Below are 18,682 nucleotides of genomic sequence, written 5' to 3'. Positions count from 1 at the left end.
GGATGTTTGCTCTTCACTGTGCAGAATGATGAACAAAGTCAACAGCTTGCAGATGTTGCGTAGACAGCTGTTTGGAAATGAAAAATATTTGCTTATTCAAGGACTCTGGATTTTTCAGTGAGGGAGGTGTAGGAGGAGATCTACGTGTAATTTTAGGAATTTTTAATGAGGTAATTTATTATTTTTTTTATGGAAACACATATCTCAAGTAATATTCAAAGCATGGAGTAAATGTTGAAATCCTTTGTAATCTAGTAAATGTTATTCACTCCATCGTGCTAAAATATGCCTGAAGCATTAAAGTAACGGATCTGAGTTGTCCACTTTTTCTTCTCAAGATGAAATGTTGTGGAGTAGCCATATAAAATAGGATAAAATAAAAATAGTGCGCTTAAAATAAATAATTACAGCACTTGAACAAATCTACTTTAGTTACTTCAGTCGTTTTAAGGAGCCGTAGAGGCTCCTGCCACATTTTTGTGAATTAAAACCGATGTCAGACATTTGTGCGAAGCAACACTGACACCTTGTGGTAAAAAAGAAACATTTCACACCGACTCCTTTTAGATATCAGTCGCAGGGCGACTGATGACTATATTTATGTAAATAAATACATCAATTTATAATGTTTTGGATAAATTTTATGTAAAACATTTAACATGAAGAACAACTGTAATGTCAGGTTTTATGAATGGGAGAAAAAAATATATTAAGCCCCGCCCCTCACGTCATGAACTAAAATATACGGAAGTGGTTCAGAACTTGTCAACAAGAAAGGCCGACTGACATGGTAACGTACTCGGCTCTTTATCCTTTGTAATTTTCTCATGTTGTTACCGCTTCTGGCCTACATGTGTTGATTTGTTTGGATACCAGAACCACCACTGTCGTGCTGGTAATCCCTTTCCTGTGCTGTCGCCGCCTAATAAAAGCGTCTGAACGAGGACAGAAGTCAGGATGTTAGCGTTAGCAGTTAGCTCGCCAGGAAGCTAGCTATTAAAGCTCTTGTGACTGAGCTGCTCCCTCCGCCAGCCTCAAAACGAAACTGTCTCGCAGCGTTAACTCGGGATATCGTTTAAACTTAGTGAGAACGAAATTGGATAGTAATCGACCAGCACTCGACATTTTTATATCTTTACCGGGAACGGAAAGACTTTGAAACTATTTGTGTTGGCAAGGATTACATCTCGGAAAAGCTAGCGTCCCTGGCGTCATTGTTGAGCAGATTATAGGAAGGAAGTCGTTGTTGTGTAACCTTAAGTGAGTACACACAGTAGTTTCAGTTCAATATGAAAGCAACTAAAACTTTGAGAGACCCATATATTGTTTTTGCTCGGATATATAACAACGTTTGATTATGGATACTACTGAACGGCTTTTTGCTCACTTTTCGGAGGGCAACTGCTACTGAGTAAAGAATCCGTTAATATGTTTTGAAAATGTTTAGGAGCAATTCAGCTAATAAAATCGCCTGAAACACATGTGCCACACAAAAAATAAGAATTTTACAAAATAAATGTTTACAGTATTATTTATTGCTTTAAGATCTTACAGTTTACATTTACTTTTTTATGCCTGGGTTAGCCTGCTAATTATTTACTAATCCTTTGGTCTACAAAATCTGAAAAACAAAAAGTGAAAATTGTCAAATTTTCCAATTGCAGCACTGTTTTCACAGCTTCTGCAAGTAGCCCGTTTATTTTTTATTGTTGTGTTTATTATTTATTATGCTCACTTGACACTTTCACCTTGCACCTTCGTGGCCTCGCTGTCTAATTTTGTTGTACAGCCAACTGTTCAATGAACCTTGAATCTAATACACTAGCTGTTTTGAAATATGTGTTAGCTGGTTTATTTGTCTCCAGAGTAGTACAATAAAACCAGTTTGAGGTAAAACTGAAATGGTTAGTAGATTACTTTGACTATTTTGATATCTGATTAATTGTAATTGTTTAATTAGTTTTTTTTAAAGCTGCTTTGATAATTGATTAATGGAGAATAATAGGCAGGTTAATGAACAGTCCTTAGTTGTTGTCCTAGTGTGAGGTTAAGAGGCTGACCCTGACACGCCTCTCACTCATCTTGTCGTCTTTCATTTTGCAGGTGAAGTCTTCCTGAGCAAAACCACCTGCAATGGTGCTTCTCTGTTGTTTTTTTAACCATTAAGTCTCCAGATATATTTTTTTTTAAATTTTCTACATTCCAGAGGAGAAGCATCACCACAATGACAGTCACTTACAACCGCTTTGCCCTCGTACTTTTCGTTATAACAGGCGAGTGAATACACGTTCATCCATGACAGTTTGTGTATCTATCTAAGGTGCCTACTTGAAATGTTTATCAAGCAATGATCATGTTTACACTTTTCATGTCATACAACAGTTACGATCTGTGTGATAAAACACCTGTATGACTCATTTTGTTTTTGCTTATTTCAACGCAGCATGCAGCCATTTTGAGCCTGCCGTCTCCTCTGGTAAGCAGACAAACTAGTTAATCTTATGTTGTGACTGTGGGTGTCATCAAAGATTTTTTTTATGTTACACACTTTTATCTGGGTTACAACAATTCATATTGATAGTAACTGCACATATCACCCTGAGCAAATAATATTTAACAATACTTTTACTTGCTTTATGCGTTTGTGCCACAAAACATCTCACGCAGACACTTATTTTCAGTTGTAACATAAAGTTAAAAGTTGGTGCAATAAAATTAAGGTTGTAACTGTTTTTGGCACCTTAACAACTGCTCCTTTGTCCTGCTGTATTTCAGCCCGATGTGGGCATTCCCTCCAAGTCTTAGACAGTAAAGTGGGAGAGATCAGGAGTTCTGCTTACCACAGCTGGTCCTACCGATTCGGCTCCACCTATGACTGCTGGATCATCAAAGGCTTGGAAGGAGAACCAATCATTCTCAGGTAAAGGCACTGAGGTTTTGTTGCAAAGAGACAAAGAGCTGAGATTAAATTATTTGCCACTAGTACTGGCTAAATAAGATGCCCTCTGGGATGATAATAACACACTGAACTAAATATCTTGTAGATATTCGAGTGAGACGAGATGTGTAAAGTACTGTATGTTTTTGCCACACAGAAAATATTGCAGAACCTGATCTTGTCCCATCATGTTCTGTGGTGAGGATGTAAAGTTATGAATGACTTCAAAGTCTGCAATGTGGATGACAAGCAATTGAGAAACTGTTTATAGTTGTAATAATCAGAACGTTTGTTTTTGGCTGATCCAGATAATTTTAATACTTAACAGTTTAAAGATTAAAATGATGTTAAAAATCATAATGTCCATAATAAAGGGATTGCTGCCATGCTGTAAATTGTGTGGCAACATTTCAGATATTTAGCGAGGCAGGACGTTCTCACTTTTGTCTCAAAGGTGCTGCTTCTTATTTGTTTACTTTTATGTAAGTGAGGTTCTGTATTCACTGATACTTTAAATTCCCTTTCAGCTTTTCCCAGTTTTCAGCTCGGTGTAGGAAGGAATGGGTGTCTATAAAATCATCTGCTGGTGGCGAGCCGGTTGTCCTTTGTGGCTCTAAGTTGCCACAACCGATGGAGTTCCCAGGAGGAAATATTACAGTGATGCACCACTTTCTCCCGCATCAGTTTCCTGTGTCGTCTTTTATGCTGAACTATGCCAGAGGTATGACAACATGGTGTTTGTTTTCTTTCTTAAGATCTTTTGTTTACTTTTCATAAAGCGTTGTCCCCCTCTAACTTGTCAGAGTATCAGTATTAAATCTGGCTCTGGATTTCTTCTGCCAGTTTCAGCTTCTGTTTGTCCAAAGATGATCTTAATTGCCTTGTTTGTGCTCTTTATCCCCTTCTGTTTCTACACATCCAGACTCTGGTGAATGCCCAGTGACATCCTTCGAGTGCCTGGGGGGCCGTTGCCTTCCTCTCTCTTGGCGCTGTAATGGCCAGGTGGAGTGCCTCAATGAGGGTGTAAGCCGCGGCAGCGATGAACAGGGCTGTGATGAGGAAGTGGAAGCCACAGAAGTCACAAAATACAGCAACGCGCCAGAAGAAGAAGCCAAAGCAGTGACAGAGCAGAACCATGATAGGGACTCGGAGAGACGTAAGGCTGGAGATAAGACACCCGAGAGAGATGCTGAGCCTGATCTGTGGGCGCAGCTGAAGGAGAAGACGGAGGTGGATGGAGAGCAGCCTCAGACTCACAGGGAGCTTGCTGTGACACCCACTCCCATTGAGTGGCCTTGTGGAGGACTCCTCCAGACCTTCTATGGGACCTTCTCCCCTCCAGCCATCCGGGGTCCTCCTCTCTTCTGTGTCTGGACTCTGGACCCTCAGGACTCGAGGCCACTGAGGTTGGACCTCCAGCAACTGGTGCTGGGACCTGGGGATAGACTCACTGTGTACAACAGAGAGCAAGGCAAAGGAGACGTTATTAAAATTGTGAGTTTTTCTAAAAGTGTACCTCAGCATTTATTATAACCTAAAAAAAGAACCACTCTTTTAAAAGGTGTTTTGGTGACGTGATTTTTCACTTCCTGCAATTTTACAGATCACCAGCGCCTCCAATTACAAATCAGTCCAAGTTGAATCCCATACTGGCCTGCTGTCGATGACATACGAGACTCTTCCTGGCTCAGAGGGGAGTGGCTTCAACGCCACGTTCCACGTCGGGACCTACTGCCCCCCTTGGGAAGGCCGGTGTGGGGGAACAACAGGGGGTTGCTTTACTCAGGAGCAACGCTGCGATGGGAAGTGGGACTGTCCTGAGACGGGGAAGGACGAGGAGGGTTGCAGGGGCTGCAGCCTGAACCAGTTTGCCTGCGGTGTGGTCGGGCAGAGAGTCGTGGCCTCCAGTCACTTTGCAGGCAGACCGGTGTGCTACCCAGTCACAGAGAGATGCAACTACCAGCTGTACTGTGCTGATGGCAGCGACGAGCGCGACTGCACCGTGTGTCAGCCAGGGACCTTTCATTGTGACAGCGACAGGTCAGTATGTGTGTGAGTCTCAGAGCGGACATTTGTCTCGTTTGTCTCATTTTTGTTCTTGAGTTTTCAGTGCATTTGCAGAAGAGATGAGTTAAAATTGAGGTTCAGAGTTCATTCTTGACCTTGGGAGCTGCAGGTGACAAAACGGTCTCACCTCAGTCTCATTTAGACGCTGCTCTGGAGCTTTGGCCCTTATCTCTTGTCTTCATTAGCAGATTGTTTTCTTGGTGCGGAGCGGTACATGTTCAAACCTTCTGAGCAGCTTAAGGGCTTCTAATCCATTTTATCCTGAAAGTTAATGTTCAAAGCTTGTGCTTGACCTTGGGAGCAGCAGTTGACGGAACAGCCTCTGTTTAAGTTCAGCTTCTTTTGTTTTGTTTTTATGTAGTGTGGGTCTTCATTGTGGTCAGGGCCTATGTGTCTTGGGTATCAGGTGGGTGTGGGGTGAGAAATATGAACTTTTCTTTAACAAGTGTGCATTTTCTGGGTTTTTAGTTTTATTCCATTTAATGTGCATAACCTTCAAGTAAAAGGTTTTAAAAAAAAATCCACATACTTTTCAGTGTGCTGGTCCTCAGCCTTTTGGTTTTATTATATTGCTCAGAAAGCAGCTTCATGTGAACCTGAGCCTCTTGCTTTGGTTATTTCTGAACACTCTGTAACAAACAGTCGGCCCATTGCAGGTGCGTGTTTGAGAGCTGGCGCTGTGACGGCCAGGTGGACTGCAAGGACGGGACAGACGAGCTCAATTGCACCGTCGTCCTGCCTCGCAAGGTCATCACCGCAGCAACGGTGGGCAGCCTGATCTGCGGGCTTCTGCTGGTCATCGCCATGGGCTGCACCTGTAAACTGTACTCGCTCAGGACCAGGGAGTACAGGTAACTGTTTCGTATGTCTTATCTCAGTTTAAAGTAAAGGATTTGCACAAGTCCTTTAATACCAGGCAGTTTCTGCCTAATTTGGAATATTTACAGCTTCAGTGCAGAATAACAGGGGTTTGTTTTGTGACTTGGAGTGATGCCTCAGCCAGGTTTTGTGCTAATGATCCCAGATAGTGACTCATTGGTTTGTGTCTTCCTTACTACTGGCTCCCACAACACAGGCGGTACACTGCATACTCATATTTATGATAAGAGAAACAAGAACTACCAGGTTGTTGTTGTAAAGTGTGAGTTTCTCACGTGCGGTTTGTCTCAGTATTGGTTCTGTCATGTGTACGCTTCTAAAGCAAGCGAGAACAACCATCATATGTATGTATAACAGTATAGTGGGCTAGCAAGGAAAGCTAAATAAGTATATAATGATGCAAGGAAAAGCAAAGATGAGCAGTCAGTTCAGATGTGCATGAACCCACTTAAATGTGTGTGTTTTCTGGCAGCTTGTTTGCTCCAATCAGCCGCCAGGAAGCGGAGCTGATCCAGCAGCAGGCTCCTCCCTCCTACGGCCAGCTGATTGCTCAGGGCGTCATCCCCCCAGTGGAGGACTTCCCCACAGAAAACCCCAATGAGGTGAGAGAAAAGAGGACCACAAGAACTAGAAACTAACCACAAGGATGCATTGTGTTTTTTGTGTTTTGACGTCTAGACTCAAACAACCTGACAACAGCTACGACTGTCAAACATTTTGGACTCTTTTTTTTGGCATTGGCTCCCAGTTTTGTTGTATAAGAAATTAGTGGCTCATACTGGTACCAGTTAACCTCAGTGTTCAGTTTTTAACCCGGACACAATGCACAACCAGCGCAGACTTACTTGCCTCACACCACCATGAAATCATACTAGCATAAAGCCACGGCAAACATCTCCCCCAGAGCTGTAAATACCAAATATTTTTTAAATGTTGAAATAAAGGAATGATTGAAGAAAACCTTATAAACTGAAAATGGAATACTGTGACAGCATATTCATACATAAATGAAGAGGCCAACATTTATGAGTTACGCAGCTCTCGACTCTTCAGCAACACTGTGATCTTCAGTAGCCCTTCTTTTATCTGTCTTTGAGACATGTGCTCCTCTTGAGCAGCCTTATTAAGCCCCAGCAGGCTGTGTAGGCTGAGGTAAGGAGAGTGTTAAGATAGAGCTAATGTGCTGTTACCATGCAGGTTCATACTGAGGTGCTTATTATTAGTTGGTGAGGACAGCTGAGGGAGTGGAGGCGGAGGGATTAAGTGTATAAAACAAAACCTGCTCTGTCTCATGGGATTTGGTTAAGCTCATTCCTTAAACTTTGATTTCAGTCTTGTGACTGCTATGTTTGGTATTTTAAATTGAATATAACTGTAAAAGTTGTTGAAGTGTTTTTAATGACATTCTGATATACTCTTCATCTACTCTACACTCCTTTTTATCCTCCTCGTCAGACCTCGTCTCTTTCTCTGAGGGGAATTCTCCAGCTCCTCCGTCAGGATGCCGCCAACTCGCCACACCGCAGACGCAGACCCCGATTCGTCCGCCGGGCTGTTCGCCGCATGAGGAGGTGGGGTCTTATCCCCAGACCTCCCCCTAGAACGAGTCAGAACTCCAGCCAGCAGCAGCCAGACGCCGCTGCCTCCGGTCAGGAACAAGCTCGCTCCGCTCCAACGAGCTCCTCGTCTGCTGTGGAGGCAGTCAACCAGCCGGTGCCTCAGAAACTTGGCTTGTTGCAGCAGCAGCAGCAGCAGGAAGGAGCACCACCTCCTCTACTGCCACCGCCTGTTGCATCCCCACCTCCTCCTCCTTATGCTCCCCCAGCTCCACCCTCGGCCACCTCTCACACTCCCCCTGTTGTCGTCCCCCCAAGCAGCCCCTCTCTGGCCTCCATCTTCCACACGCTGGGCCTGAGCATCTCCCTCTTCAGAGCTTCACCCTCCTCCACCAACTCCATGCCCCTCTCCGCCTCCCCGTCTTTCTCCTCCACCTCGTCTTCTTCGGACGACGATGTGCTTCTTATCCCCCTGTCTGAGGACACCACTTCAGAGGATGACGTACCCATGCTGACCTGAATGACTTCTCCACCCACCCAGCACCCCCACACCCCTCCTTTATCCCATTTTCTTGCTGATTAAAAACTGAAACCCAGTCTTTCCACTTTTGTTTGAACTCAAGCACAGGAGTGGCCCACGGCAAGACTCACCCTCACTGTGCAAGTCTGGTGCCTTTTGAAATTGAGTTGGATTTGTTGGCTTGTGGAATTGAGTATTTGACCTTTTTTTAAAAAAAAAAAATGAATAGACCTCCTTGAAAAAGTTTTAGACGAACAGCATGGCTGACGTACGTTTGACATTAAGTGTAGGTCAGTGTTGGTTGTACACTTAATGAACGCTAGGCTGCACATTGAAGGTAAATGTTTGCACAGAAGAATCTTCCCTATCCAGAAACTGAGGCAGGCTGCTGCCAGGTTGAATGATTATAATTTTAGATAACATGATGGAAAACATCGTGTTTGTTTGACTGCAACTGTGTGAATGCACTTGCATTTTAGTCTTACATTGACAGTGGAGTATGTTTGTAGATGTGGATTGTCTCCACGTACTTCTGCCACTTGCATCCAGTATCATGTTATATCACAGATAATTATATAAGAAGAATCGTTTCCCCTGTTTAAGTGCCTTTTGAGGAATTTCCTGTAGATGGCTAGAGGAGGTTTGGATGATTCCTGAGATACACACTGCACACCAAATACACACGGAGGCACATGTTTTATCGCGGCATAACATGCATCAGCACATCAGTGGCTTTATTATAATATGACAAAAAAAAAAATCTGCATGTCTACTCTGCAAGCGGGCAATAACCTTTTTGGGACCCTTATTTTAGTGCACATTAATTGCACCATAACTGCGTGTTTTGAAGTACACACACGTGTACCCTTCCCAAGTGAATGTATGTAATCTACAAAAGCAAATGTGTCAAAAGACAATCTCTTTGGTGCCTGATTTTACAATATGTGTGTGTGTGAGTGTGTGTGAGTGTGTGTATAGTGTGCACAGGAAGATGAGGCGCCCCAGTGCTGAAAGGGGCCCTGAATTCATGAAACAACCTCAACTTGAATCTTCAGCCCTTGAGGGGGATCATATTTTGACTTGTGGTGTGCCATTTGTATTATTGTACACTTGATGGTGTTTTTATTTCAATTTCTCTTTTTTTTTTTGTTTCCTCTTGAGTTCTGTTTTGCTTTGTTGAATGTATTAGGTTTGATGTAAAGTAGCTGGAAGTTTTAAATTTGCAGAGAGAAAGTGATTTTAATGGTTTATTAGGGTCAACTTCACTGTATATAAGTAAAAATGTGGCTGAGATTAAATGATTTGCACTTTTAGGTGTTGGGTATTGTGTGTGTGTGTTTGTTGGGGGGTTGAAGTGAAGACACCTGACGCCTCAGTAAGGGATGAGAACAGTGAGTTGTCGCATTGTGCTTTGTATTCAGAAGCGCTATGGAAATTTGCAGACTTCAGAGAGAGCCCTTCTGTAGTTGTTCTGGAGGAAAGGCAGAAGTGCAGATCATCGCTTCGCTGTGCTGGGTCGAGACTACGTGGACGGGCTGAGGTCGCATTTGTCTACAAGGTAATTCCACTGAATAGATTTGATTTAACACATAGATTAATGGTGCAGGAAATTGATTGCAGCCCTCCGTCACTTTACTCTACATGGCCTTATTCAAAGTTCACGCTGTGGACTAAAATTTTCTCATCACCTTTGATTCGACCAAGAAGATGTCGTGTAAAACAGAATGTGATAATTTGCCAAATCTTTATGATACCTACTCATTTGAAAACAGCATGAAAACAATATTTAATCATTTGGGTCCAAGCCTTCTGTCATTTCACATGATTAGAAGTCTGTGCACCATTCTGACTTATGGGTAACACTGCGAATGCCCCATACAAGAGGACTCGGTCGTTGAATAAGAACTTGTCACATTTTAGGCTTTAAATCTGCTTCAAAGCTTTTTTCATACAACCAGGAATACACTGAATGCTTGTTGAAAAATTGTTTTGGCATAAAAGAAGTAACATTTATATTAAAGCTTTATGGCTTAGCTCCCCTAACAAAGCGCCCAATAACTAACCGTCATCCTCGTTGTGACCCTGAAATAGGTTCCAGCTGTAATTATGGTTTTAGCTCAGTCCCAGAGACTCTGGGTGGGGATGCTGGCACTAATTGTGGCAGTGGTGGAGCTACCCATAGCCCAGCAGAAGTGCATCTTTGATGAGGTTCAGGCTCAGACCAGGGTGGTGCGAGCTGTGCCCGTCCACCCAGACGGCCCACCCATTGAGCCCAGGCTCAGAACACAGGCTGGGCAGCAAACCAGTCGCCCAGTATGGCGGCCTAGGAGAAGCCTGAGAAGGATAGCCCCGCCCACTCCTGCTTCTCCACAGCCAATCAGGATTCGAAGTTGGATTCCAAAGGAGAGCAGCAACTTATCAGAGGCTGAGAAAAAGAGGCTGGAGGCAGCAATGGAAGAGGCTCTGAGGACAGTGTCTTCTTTACTGTCAGGTGAAATACAGACCACACGCACACACACACACACACACACACACAGCTTAACGTGTACCGCCTTCAACTGTTGACCTTTCAGTTGTGAACAGAGCACCGGGTCCACTGCTGCTCAGCAGAAACATCAACAAATACTGCAAGTTTCTCTGGAGGAATTCAAGTAGTGCCAACTACAACAGGTGTGTGTGTGTGTCTGCTTTATCGTTAAGATTAACACATAAAAATAGTTTGTTTTAGTTTTATGACGATATATTAGTAGTCTAACAAGCCTGAAAACATTTTTTGCAAATCACAGGGTTATACAATTTTCTGTAATTATGCATGAAAAGAATTGCAAAATTTATCTTATACACTTAAAATGAACGTGTATATGAAAACTTACTGGACTTTTCCTTCAGGTGTGGTCGAGCCAACAACAACTACAGATCTGAGACCTGTCTGGATGTGACAGTGAGTATCAGGTCAAATTATTTTCCTAGGAGGGTTTGCCTGTGGTAAGATGAAAAATAAAACAACACACACTCCACTACTGAATATGTCACACAGATCCCAGACAATCATCTGGCTGGATGTGACATTTACTCTGAGCCCGATTCGCCTCACAGGACTGAGCTCCGTCCTGAAGGAACTGGACTCCCCAACACTGACTTCCTGCTGTACCTTCACATACAGACCACTGACAAATGCAGAACAAAGGTAAAGACCATCTGACCCGCAGCAGATCAACAACAGTAAATGTGTAAACTGTTATTATGTGATGAAAGGTTCCCCTCCTGCTCTTGGATCTGCGCTCACAGAAAGTACATGCTGCTGTAGTTATGCTGTCCTCCGTATGTTCACCTCACAGTCTAACTTGTTGGCCTACGCCGTCCACTGCCAGACAGACACGCATGGACGACCTGTGGCTGGAGTGGTGGTCATCTGCAGGGACGGACTGACAGGAGCCACATACAGCCATCAGGCTACTGTACAGGTGCCTTTAATACAACAATGTTAATACTAACTGTGTGTTGATGTGCTGAATCGTGTGTGTTCATCTGTTTTCCAGACTGTCATCCACGAACTGTTTCATGCACTTGGTTTCTCTAAAGACCTGTTCCCCACCTGGAGATACTGCTCCTCCGCTTCTCCAGGTTCCAAAGCACTTTTTGATATTTTCATGTCAAACTTCAACATCCTGCATGTTGGTTCGAAAACTGGTCCTCTAATGTATTTTGCTTTGAGTTGTTCTGCAGCGAGAGCTGGCTGTTATCCTCGGGGCAAAGTGACCCACACCGACGCATCGGGCCAGACGAGGATTTACACCCCGTCTGTCATCTCTGCCCTGCAGAAGCACCTGGCATCAGCTGACCCTGAGCTGGGAGGGCCTCTCGAAAACTGGGTACTGAGCAGCTCAGTATTAGCCCTTTTTCAGCTTTTTCATGTGCTCTCCTTACGTGTTGGGTGCCTTCTGTCATCAGGATGAGCCTCCTGGAAGAGTGTCCTCTCACTGGGAGTCCCGGGTCCTGCAGGGCTCCATCATGGCGGCCGTGCTTGGGGACTCAGCCACAGTCCGGATTGACCTGGCCACCTTGGCTGCATTACAAGACACGGGTTGGTACGCTGTCAACCTGAGCAGGGCACAGAATCTGGTCTGGGGAGACGGTAAGGAAAGTGTTGAGATATAAGACTATTATTGTAATTATAAAAATAATACAAACAGGAAGTAGACAGCCTATAAATGTGTGTGTGTGTGTTTTATTTTGACAGGCGAAGGGGCCATGTTTGGCTCCGTGTCAACCTGTCGGGACAAGTCCTCATCCTTTTTCTGCACTGGCAGGTAGACTAATAATTATATGTTTGTTTTCTACACAACAGTGTAAGTTTTGAATGGAATATGAATCACTTTTCATCTTTACACACTACATTTCTACCACCAATATTTGCCTTATTCCTTCCTCTCAGTGGATTTGGGTGTCATTATCTTCACCTCCACAAGGGGGAGTGCCAGACTGATCAGTACCTGGACGGGTGTCGGGTGTATAAACCCTTCAAGAATAGAGTAAGTGTAATTTCCTCTCATGTGATCTTATCGAAAATTTTCGTGACAAAACAATATCTGCCATATCATAGAACAAATAAAGTTTTTACTCATTTTACATTTCCAGAAGACTTTCACTCGTGCACTTTTCACATCACTGCTGTAGACACTTTTACTCTTTTTCCTCCTCCTCCTTTCATCCAGAGTGAATGCTGGAAGGAGGAAAATGGCAGGAAGTCAGCTGAAGAGAACTGGAGCGGAGAAATCTTTGGCTTCGACAGCCGCTGCTTCTTCTCCAGCCTGACCAGACAGGTGTGTGTGTGTGTATGTGTGTGAATGCTTGTCTCCAACCTTTTGTTTAACCTAATTTTTTTCCTTCCTCCACATCCCTGCAGAGCCAGTCTCCTTTGTTCAACAGCTCTGCAGAGGGACGTTGTTACAGACACAGATGTACTGGGCCAAACAGGTACCAAATCCAGGTGTCTGGCTCTGAGTGGGTGGACTGTCCAGTAGGGGGAACCACTCAGGTAACATGACACAGCATAATATATGTAACTACAGCATGCTATATATCAGAAGAGATTTTGGGATAAACTGAAGATAGGCTGCTAGCCACTGTGTATGAGGTATTCTGAAATATATTTTGGCGGCCCAGCAAGGCTTTTCTTACTGATGTCAATGCCGTATGAACTGAGTAAAGCTCATAGAAGCACAATAATAACAATATATTCTCATTTGATATCTAATCATATTATCTGTTCTGTCTTTGTTGTTTTTAATCCTCAGATAAAAGGATACCGGGGTTTAGTTTCCTGCCCTGATAGGAGGTTGTGTCTGTACACTGACGTTACTCCTCCCTCTGATGATCTCAGTTCATTTCCTGCTTCTATCACAAGGCAAGTATGACGTTAAACAAGCACCTTCTTGCCTTACAAGAAGCAGGGAAGCTTTACAGGAATTCACGTTAACTTTAATTTATTGCTTTTTTTTGGCCAGTGATCCAAAAGTGGTTTCAGCGTCAGGCCAGAATGAGACCTGGTCGGCCCTCAGACGTCCCGCAGAGCTCACGGCGGCCACGGCGCTCAGCATCGCTGCTGCCTCCGCCACCGCTGTGTGCCTCCTGGCTGCAGTTGTGGTGTCTTACAGGAAATGTTGCTCCCACAGGATCAGGATCCACTCTGCCCCAGAGGATCACCGCGGTTTGTAGCAAACGCTGCCTTTATGCATATGAACTTTTAGTCTTTAAAGACTCGTTAGATTTTGACATCTCTTGGGCTAAATCGCCATTTTAAATGTGAAAGACAAACGAGTCATTCAAACAAACAAACAGCGCAATTTTATTTAGTTTTATTGAACAGGTAAGATAAAAATGTTTATCATTTGGGTTCTTGCACCACACTGAGACATGATACAGATCATCAAATAACAAAATACGAATGACTTCCACAGAAACGAGGCTCACATAAAGATTATGGATGTTATAAATTACATTGGAGAAGCAGGAGTCAATTTAATGTGGTGAAGGATATTATGCCACATTTTCATACACAGCAGTTATTGTGTGCATTGATCACTTGTGGTTTTCACACATTTCAGTAGACGGAATCCAAAGATTAAGAAGTGATTAATAACATTAACAGCTATTGTACTGAAAGTCGAATTAACACCTTTTCATTATCAGCTTGACAGCAAGTTCCTGGTTCACATCAAGAGGGGCTCAGACTGGTTATAATGATGGGGAGAATCACGACCAACGCACAAACAACAACGACGGTGGCAATGAAGAAAGGATTCTTCAGGATTTTAGATGGACCCTTGCAGGCCTCACCTGGTGGGAAAACAACACAGGAAATTATTTTCCTTAGACACAAACACTTGGACTGAAAATGGATCAGAAATATTTGACCAGTTTTTCCTCCACACCTTCCTCATTTTTTCTCCTCTCGCTCGTGTTCTCTGTCCTCGTCCAGGTGTCTGGGTGTTGTTTAGTCGAGTATCTTGTGATTTGTTTTTGACTGATGGGAAACTCTTCTTCCGCTGTGCTCCTCCTGTAGCTTGAAACCTTCCTTTCAGGTTTGGCATCAACCACTTCTCCCTGACTGTGATGGTTGAGTGCTTCTTTGTTCCTCTCTTTCCTCACCTGTGCTGAACTCTCTCGATTTTGTCTGTTTTCTTTATCATGACCTTCGTGTTCCCTCGACTTTCTTTTGTGTTCCTGTGGTTCTTTCACTTTGTTTCTCAGACTCCCTGAAGCTTTAAAGTGAAGGAACAGTCAAATGTTGATCAGTGATCTGCTAATATTACAGGCTTGAGTGATTTCCTGGTGCACTTTGGTGGTCTTACCTCTGTACACGAGCAGATACGCAGTGCTGGACCTGTTGAACAGTCATTCTGAGTTACTGTTTGCGTAGAACATCAAAAGGTTGACAACATATGGTGAACATTTCTTGACAAGATGGAATTAAGTGAACATACCTGTAACCTGGCTGATCTTCAACCTGCAAGATTCAACAAAAATGAGAAAAAAATTCAACAAATGTCTGTTTAATACTCCATTTTGAATATGCGCAGTATGAAGAGATGTGTTAAACCAACCCTCAACTTGGTGACCCGAGTGTCATCACACTCATACCAGGTGTTGTCCTCACTGGACAGGATGTTGGCTGTGTAATGTCCCCCTCCGAGACCACCCATGTGATTCACTATCCCGTACAGTTTGTACTTCTTTTCCTACAAAGAACAACACAATCAGGTCTGTGAAAAGATCTTAAAAAGTGAACATAAGTAGCAACATTCAGGGTTGCTTCCTCTTGCCTTCATCCGTAGTGCGATCGGCACATCCACACGGCGGTCTGATTTAAAATGTGACCTGGTGTTGTAGTCAAAGTCAAATCTCTTGAGGAGAATTATCAGAACCTGAGGAGCTTCCACCATCTCACATCCCTAAACCACACAGGAACAAACACTGAGCAGACAGTATGGGGAGCAAACAGGTAGCTCAGGCTGCCGTTGGTGTTGGGAAACTCACACTGGTCGCGTCGGTCTTCCTTTCACACTCGTCACAGAACACCATGTTGTCTCCAGTGAACGATGTTGTGCGGAAAATCCTTTCCAAGTTTTCTTCCTGTGAGAAAGAAAAACCCACAACTTGACAAAATCTGCAGGTACTCCTTCAGTTACAGTCATTTATTTATTGGAAGTTAGTGTTTGGCTAGCTGCCCTGTTACAGCTGCCTGCTACATTAAAGTACCAAAGCAGCCCTCTGAGCTGTGGCTGCTTACCACACTGTAGGTCGTATCGTGGGCGTCTTTCATTGACAGAGGAAGAGTCCAGAATGGATTTGTCTCTTCGTTGATGCTGTGGCCTCGGCAGCACTTTGTCGTGTACTGCAGCTGTCCTTGGAAAACCTTGAGACGCAACGTATGACTTACAACTCAACATTGAGCTTTGTCGACTTGTAACTTTAACCTCTGCATCTGATAGGTGCTCACCTCAGAGGCCTTTGGGCTGACCTTTCTTAAAATCATCTCCAGGCACTCAGCAGCGTCACGTTGCTGGTGAACTGCAGATGAGATTAAATCCAGTGTAATAATAATAAGAAGAAGACAAACTAAAGAATTTCAGAATTAGCAGCTGACGTGCGACTCACCGTTTTTAATCTCCAAACACCGAGTGATGTTTTCTGTTCTACCTGTTGTCTCCGTCAGATTTCTGAAGAGGTTTCTCAGCTCTCCATCCGTGGTCTTTGGTTTCGGATCCAAACTTTAGGAAGAGTGAAGGTTATCATATTACAAGCTTTGGACGCCACCAGTTACGGTTTTGTGTTGTGTTATTTTTTTTTTCTTTGTCTGTGTGTGTTCATGGTTTTCTGGTTGTTTCCTCAGCAGCTCATCTGCACAGCTGAATCCTAATCCCAATTATGTGTTGATCAAGTTCTTGATCTTTGATGTATTCACAAACCAAACATTAGAATAATTTTTATTTGCTGTCTCTTTTGGAGGGACCAAACAACACTGTTTACACCCAGCGTCTCCGGTTCATAATTGTCTTGCTACTTGTATTTTAAGCAGATGAAGGCAGCTTGTCTGCAAACCTGTTGTGCATCTCTGGAGTCATGAAGAGAACTTGCAGAACACTGTTGAGGTAACATGTGCTTCCCTGATTATGCAGGCCATAACGAGGTCCATGTGGCCCTAAAAAACCAAGGAGACACAGTGTCATCACATCATTTTTATTCATTTATTGATGTCAGATTTTGACAAGTCATTGTCAAGCTGTACGTTTTGGTATTTTGACATCAATTGTGGTTCCTCTTTCACTTTTATTTTTGTTTCCTATATTCACCAAGTAGCCCACGGTAATCTTTTGTATTTCTACGTGTTTGTTACCTTTTTGTTTCTTGTTCTCTCCTGATGCCTTCCCCTCCTCCAGCAATCGTTTTCTGGAGCTGCTCATCTCTCCTGAAGATGAAATATTGTTATATTACTAAATTCAGGTGGACTCCTCCAGTCCATCTCCTGTGACATCTGTCTGCTTTCACTTTTTCTTATCTATGAAAGCCTTGTGGCATGCAGTGTGGTCCAGGAGGTGGCGCCATCTTTAGCTCGAACACGTCCAACATGACGCCACAGCGATCATTTGTCTTTGCGAACAAAATTATCTTTAAGTAGAAGCAAAACTCGTCCTGCAGATCGTCCGTCTTGGCGGTTGGTTAAGTTTGTTTTTGTTTTTGGGTTTTTTTTGTTTTGTTTTTGACGGATTTTCCGTGCAGTTATTTACTCGTTTCTCTGTGTGGCATTTACTTCATCAGACCCAGACTTTTCTCTTTCTTTAAAAGAAACAAAACCCATTGAAAGTTGGCAGACAGTTGCAAACTCTCACAACTCAGGCTGTTATTATAAACCATTCGCAGGAAATACGCGACAGCAAATGGGAAGAGTGAAGAGCATAACCAATAAAAGCTGAACTTCCCAAAGCTTCGAGCTGTGTTGCGTTTAAGGTGTTTTGTATGTTATAAATCTCCTGAAAACAGACACTTGTAGCTATGATTTCTTTGCTTCGCATCCTGTAGCCTAATATTCTGCACAGATACAAGCTAAAATCCATATTAATCTTCTGCTTCAACTGTTTAGAGACAGATTATTATGATTAGATAGATTTCTCTGTTAAACTAAAATCAGTCGCTACAGCTGGAGGACGTGTCTGAAACTTTTAAAGGTAGACCTCCTTCATTAGGACCCCCGCTGGAAACGAAGGTGAGGGGATATAAGTTTCTCTCAAAAGTTACCCTGTGCAGTTGTTCCTTCCAGCTGTGCGCAGAAGTCAGGACGCCAGCAGCCGCTCAACGCACCGAAGTGAGATCCCAAAGTCAGATGCAGCCCGTCGGGATGACAGAGTTTACAGTTTGAACAGAACAATTGGCGATGAGGATGATGAGGTCATGCTGCGTGATACTTGTTTTCCCAGTCCACCTACGGAAAGCAGTAGGTACGGGTCCATGTTTCATTATTATCGTAAGCACCTAAAGAAAATCACCGCATCCTCGTTCCTGATTTGTCCGCCTGCTGACAGAATGCAGTCCAACCACATTCAGGTCGTGCAGCTTTGCCCTGCAACCGATCAACTGTTTCGGTTCACCGGTTTCCGATAAAAACACACACGGTGCGTATCCTGGATCGTTACTGGCTTAATTAATAAAACCATAGCAGGAGATAAGTTAATGTTATTTATTTATTTATTTTAGCTGCTAACTGTATGCTACAAGGGTTAGTTAGGGTGAACGAGTTAAGATGCTGCTCATCTGGTTATCTTAAAATGGGGGTAATACCCGTAACAAGCACGGCTGGCTGGCACACCCAGCTGCCGTGACATGAAGGACAGTAAATCCAGTTGGAGTGGATTCTTCTTGAAGAAGAGGAGATGGTAAACACCGCAGCAGCACGTGGTTTACAGTGATAATGAAGCGCGCCTTCCGCGTATTGAAACGTTCCTTCAGCCAAACAAATCATGTTTATAATTTAGTGATGCAATATACAGGAACTGAAATTATCATACAACAATCCTTTCATCTACAGGCTGTGCCGGTACTCAGGTTGTCTTGGGCAGGAGCGAACAAAAACAGGAAAAGGGAAGGGCGGGGGGCACCGGGGCCCCCTTGGGAAGATTACGATTGAAATAGTTTTATTATCGTGTTAAAACTGCTACAACTCTG

At 43.5% G+C, this 18,682-nt stretch overlaps 3 protein-coding genes across 3 annotated transcripts; 2 read left to right on the top strand and 1 right to left on the bottom strand.

Annotated features, from left to right (window-relative positions):
• Positions 1–714: 714 nt before the first annotated feature.
• On the top strand, positions 715–9,273 carry lrp10 (low density lipoprotein receptor-related protein 10). The gene is made up of 10 exons (XM_046381291.1): positions 715–790; positions 2,104–2,273; positions 2,444–2,476; positions 2,776–2,920; positions 3,466–3,659; positions 3,861–4,432; positions 4,542–4,978; positions 5,662–5,856; positions 6,357–6,486; positions 7,340–9,273. The coding sequence occupies exons 2-10, from the start codon at positions 2,225–2,227 to the stop codon at positions 7,958–7,960; spliced, it is 2,376 nt and encodes a 791-aa protein (XP_046237247.1). The 5' UTR covers positions 715–790; positions 2,104–2,224; the 3' UTR covers positions 7,961–9,273.
• On the top strand, positions 9,258–14,289 carry LOC124054869 (leishmanolysin-like peptidase 2). The gene is made up of 16 exons (XM_046381303.1): positions 9,258–9,518; positions 10,052–10,451; positions 10,534–10,630; positions 10,850–10,901; positions 10,998–11,147; positions 11,299–11,424; positions 11,500–11,584; positions 11,687–11,832; positions 11,912–12,095; positions 12,201–12,270; positions 12,396–12,492; positions 12,676–12,783; positions 12,867–12,998; positions 13,258–13,367; positions 13,468–13,670; positions 14,153–14,289. The coding sequence occupies exons 1-16, from the start codon at positions 9,258–9,260 to the stop codon at positions 14,155–14,157; spliced, it is 2,226 nt and encodes a 741-aa protein (XP_046237259.1). The 3' UTR covers positions 14,158–14,289.
• On the bottom strand, positions 13,785–18,014 carry LOC124054860 (ubiquitin carboxyl-terminal hydrolase 47-like). Its single transcript, XM_046381293.1, has 13 exons — positions 17,759–18,014; positions 16,860–16,931; positions 16,565–16,664; positions 16,121–16,233; positions 15,963–16,033; positions 15,753–15,878; positions 15,500–15,595; positions 15,286–15,414; positions 15,067–15,201; positions 14,947–14,969; positions 14,815–14,846; positions 14,395–14,724; positions 13,785–14,299 (listed from the first exon to the last, which is right to left on the bottom strand). The coding sequence occupies exons 2-13, from the start codon at positions 16,924–16,926 to the stop codon at positions 14,178–14,180; spliced, it is 1,344 nt and encodes a 447-aa protein (XP_046237249.1). The 5' UTR covers positions 16,927–16,931; positions 17,759–18,014; the 3' UTR covers positions 13,785–14,177.
• Between the last annotated feature and the right edge of the window lie 668 nt (positions 18,015–18,682).

Source organism: Scatophagus argus, chromosome 23, assembly GCF_020382885.2.
Source record: "Scatophagus argus isolate fScaArg1 chromosome 23, fScaArg1.pri, whole genome shotgun sequence".
NCBI classification, from domain to species: Eukaryota; Metazoa; Chordata; class Actinopteri; family Scatophagidae; genus Scatophagus; species Scatophagus argus.
The sequence above is the reverse complement of the archived record's forward strand: the minus strand, read 5'-3'. Positions and strand labels throughout refer to the sequence as shown.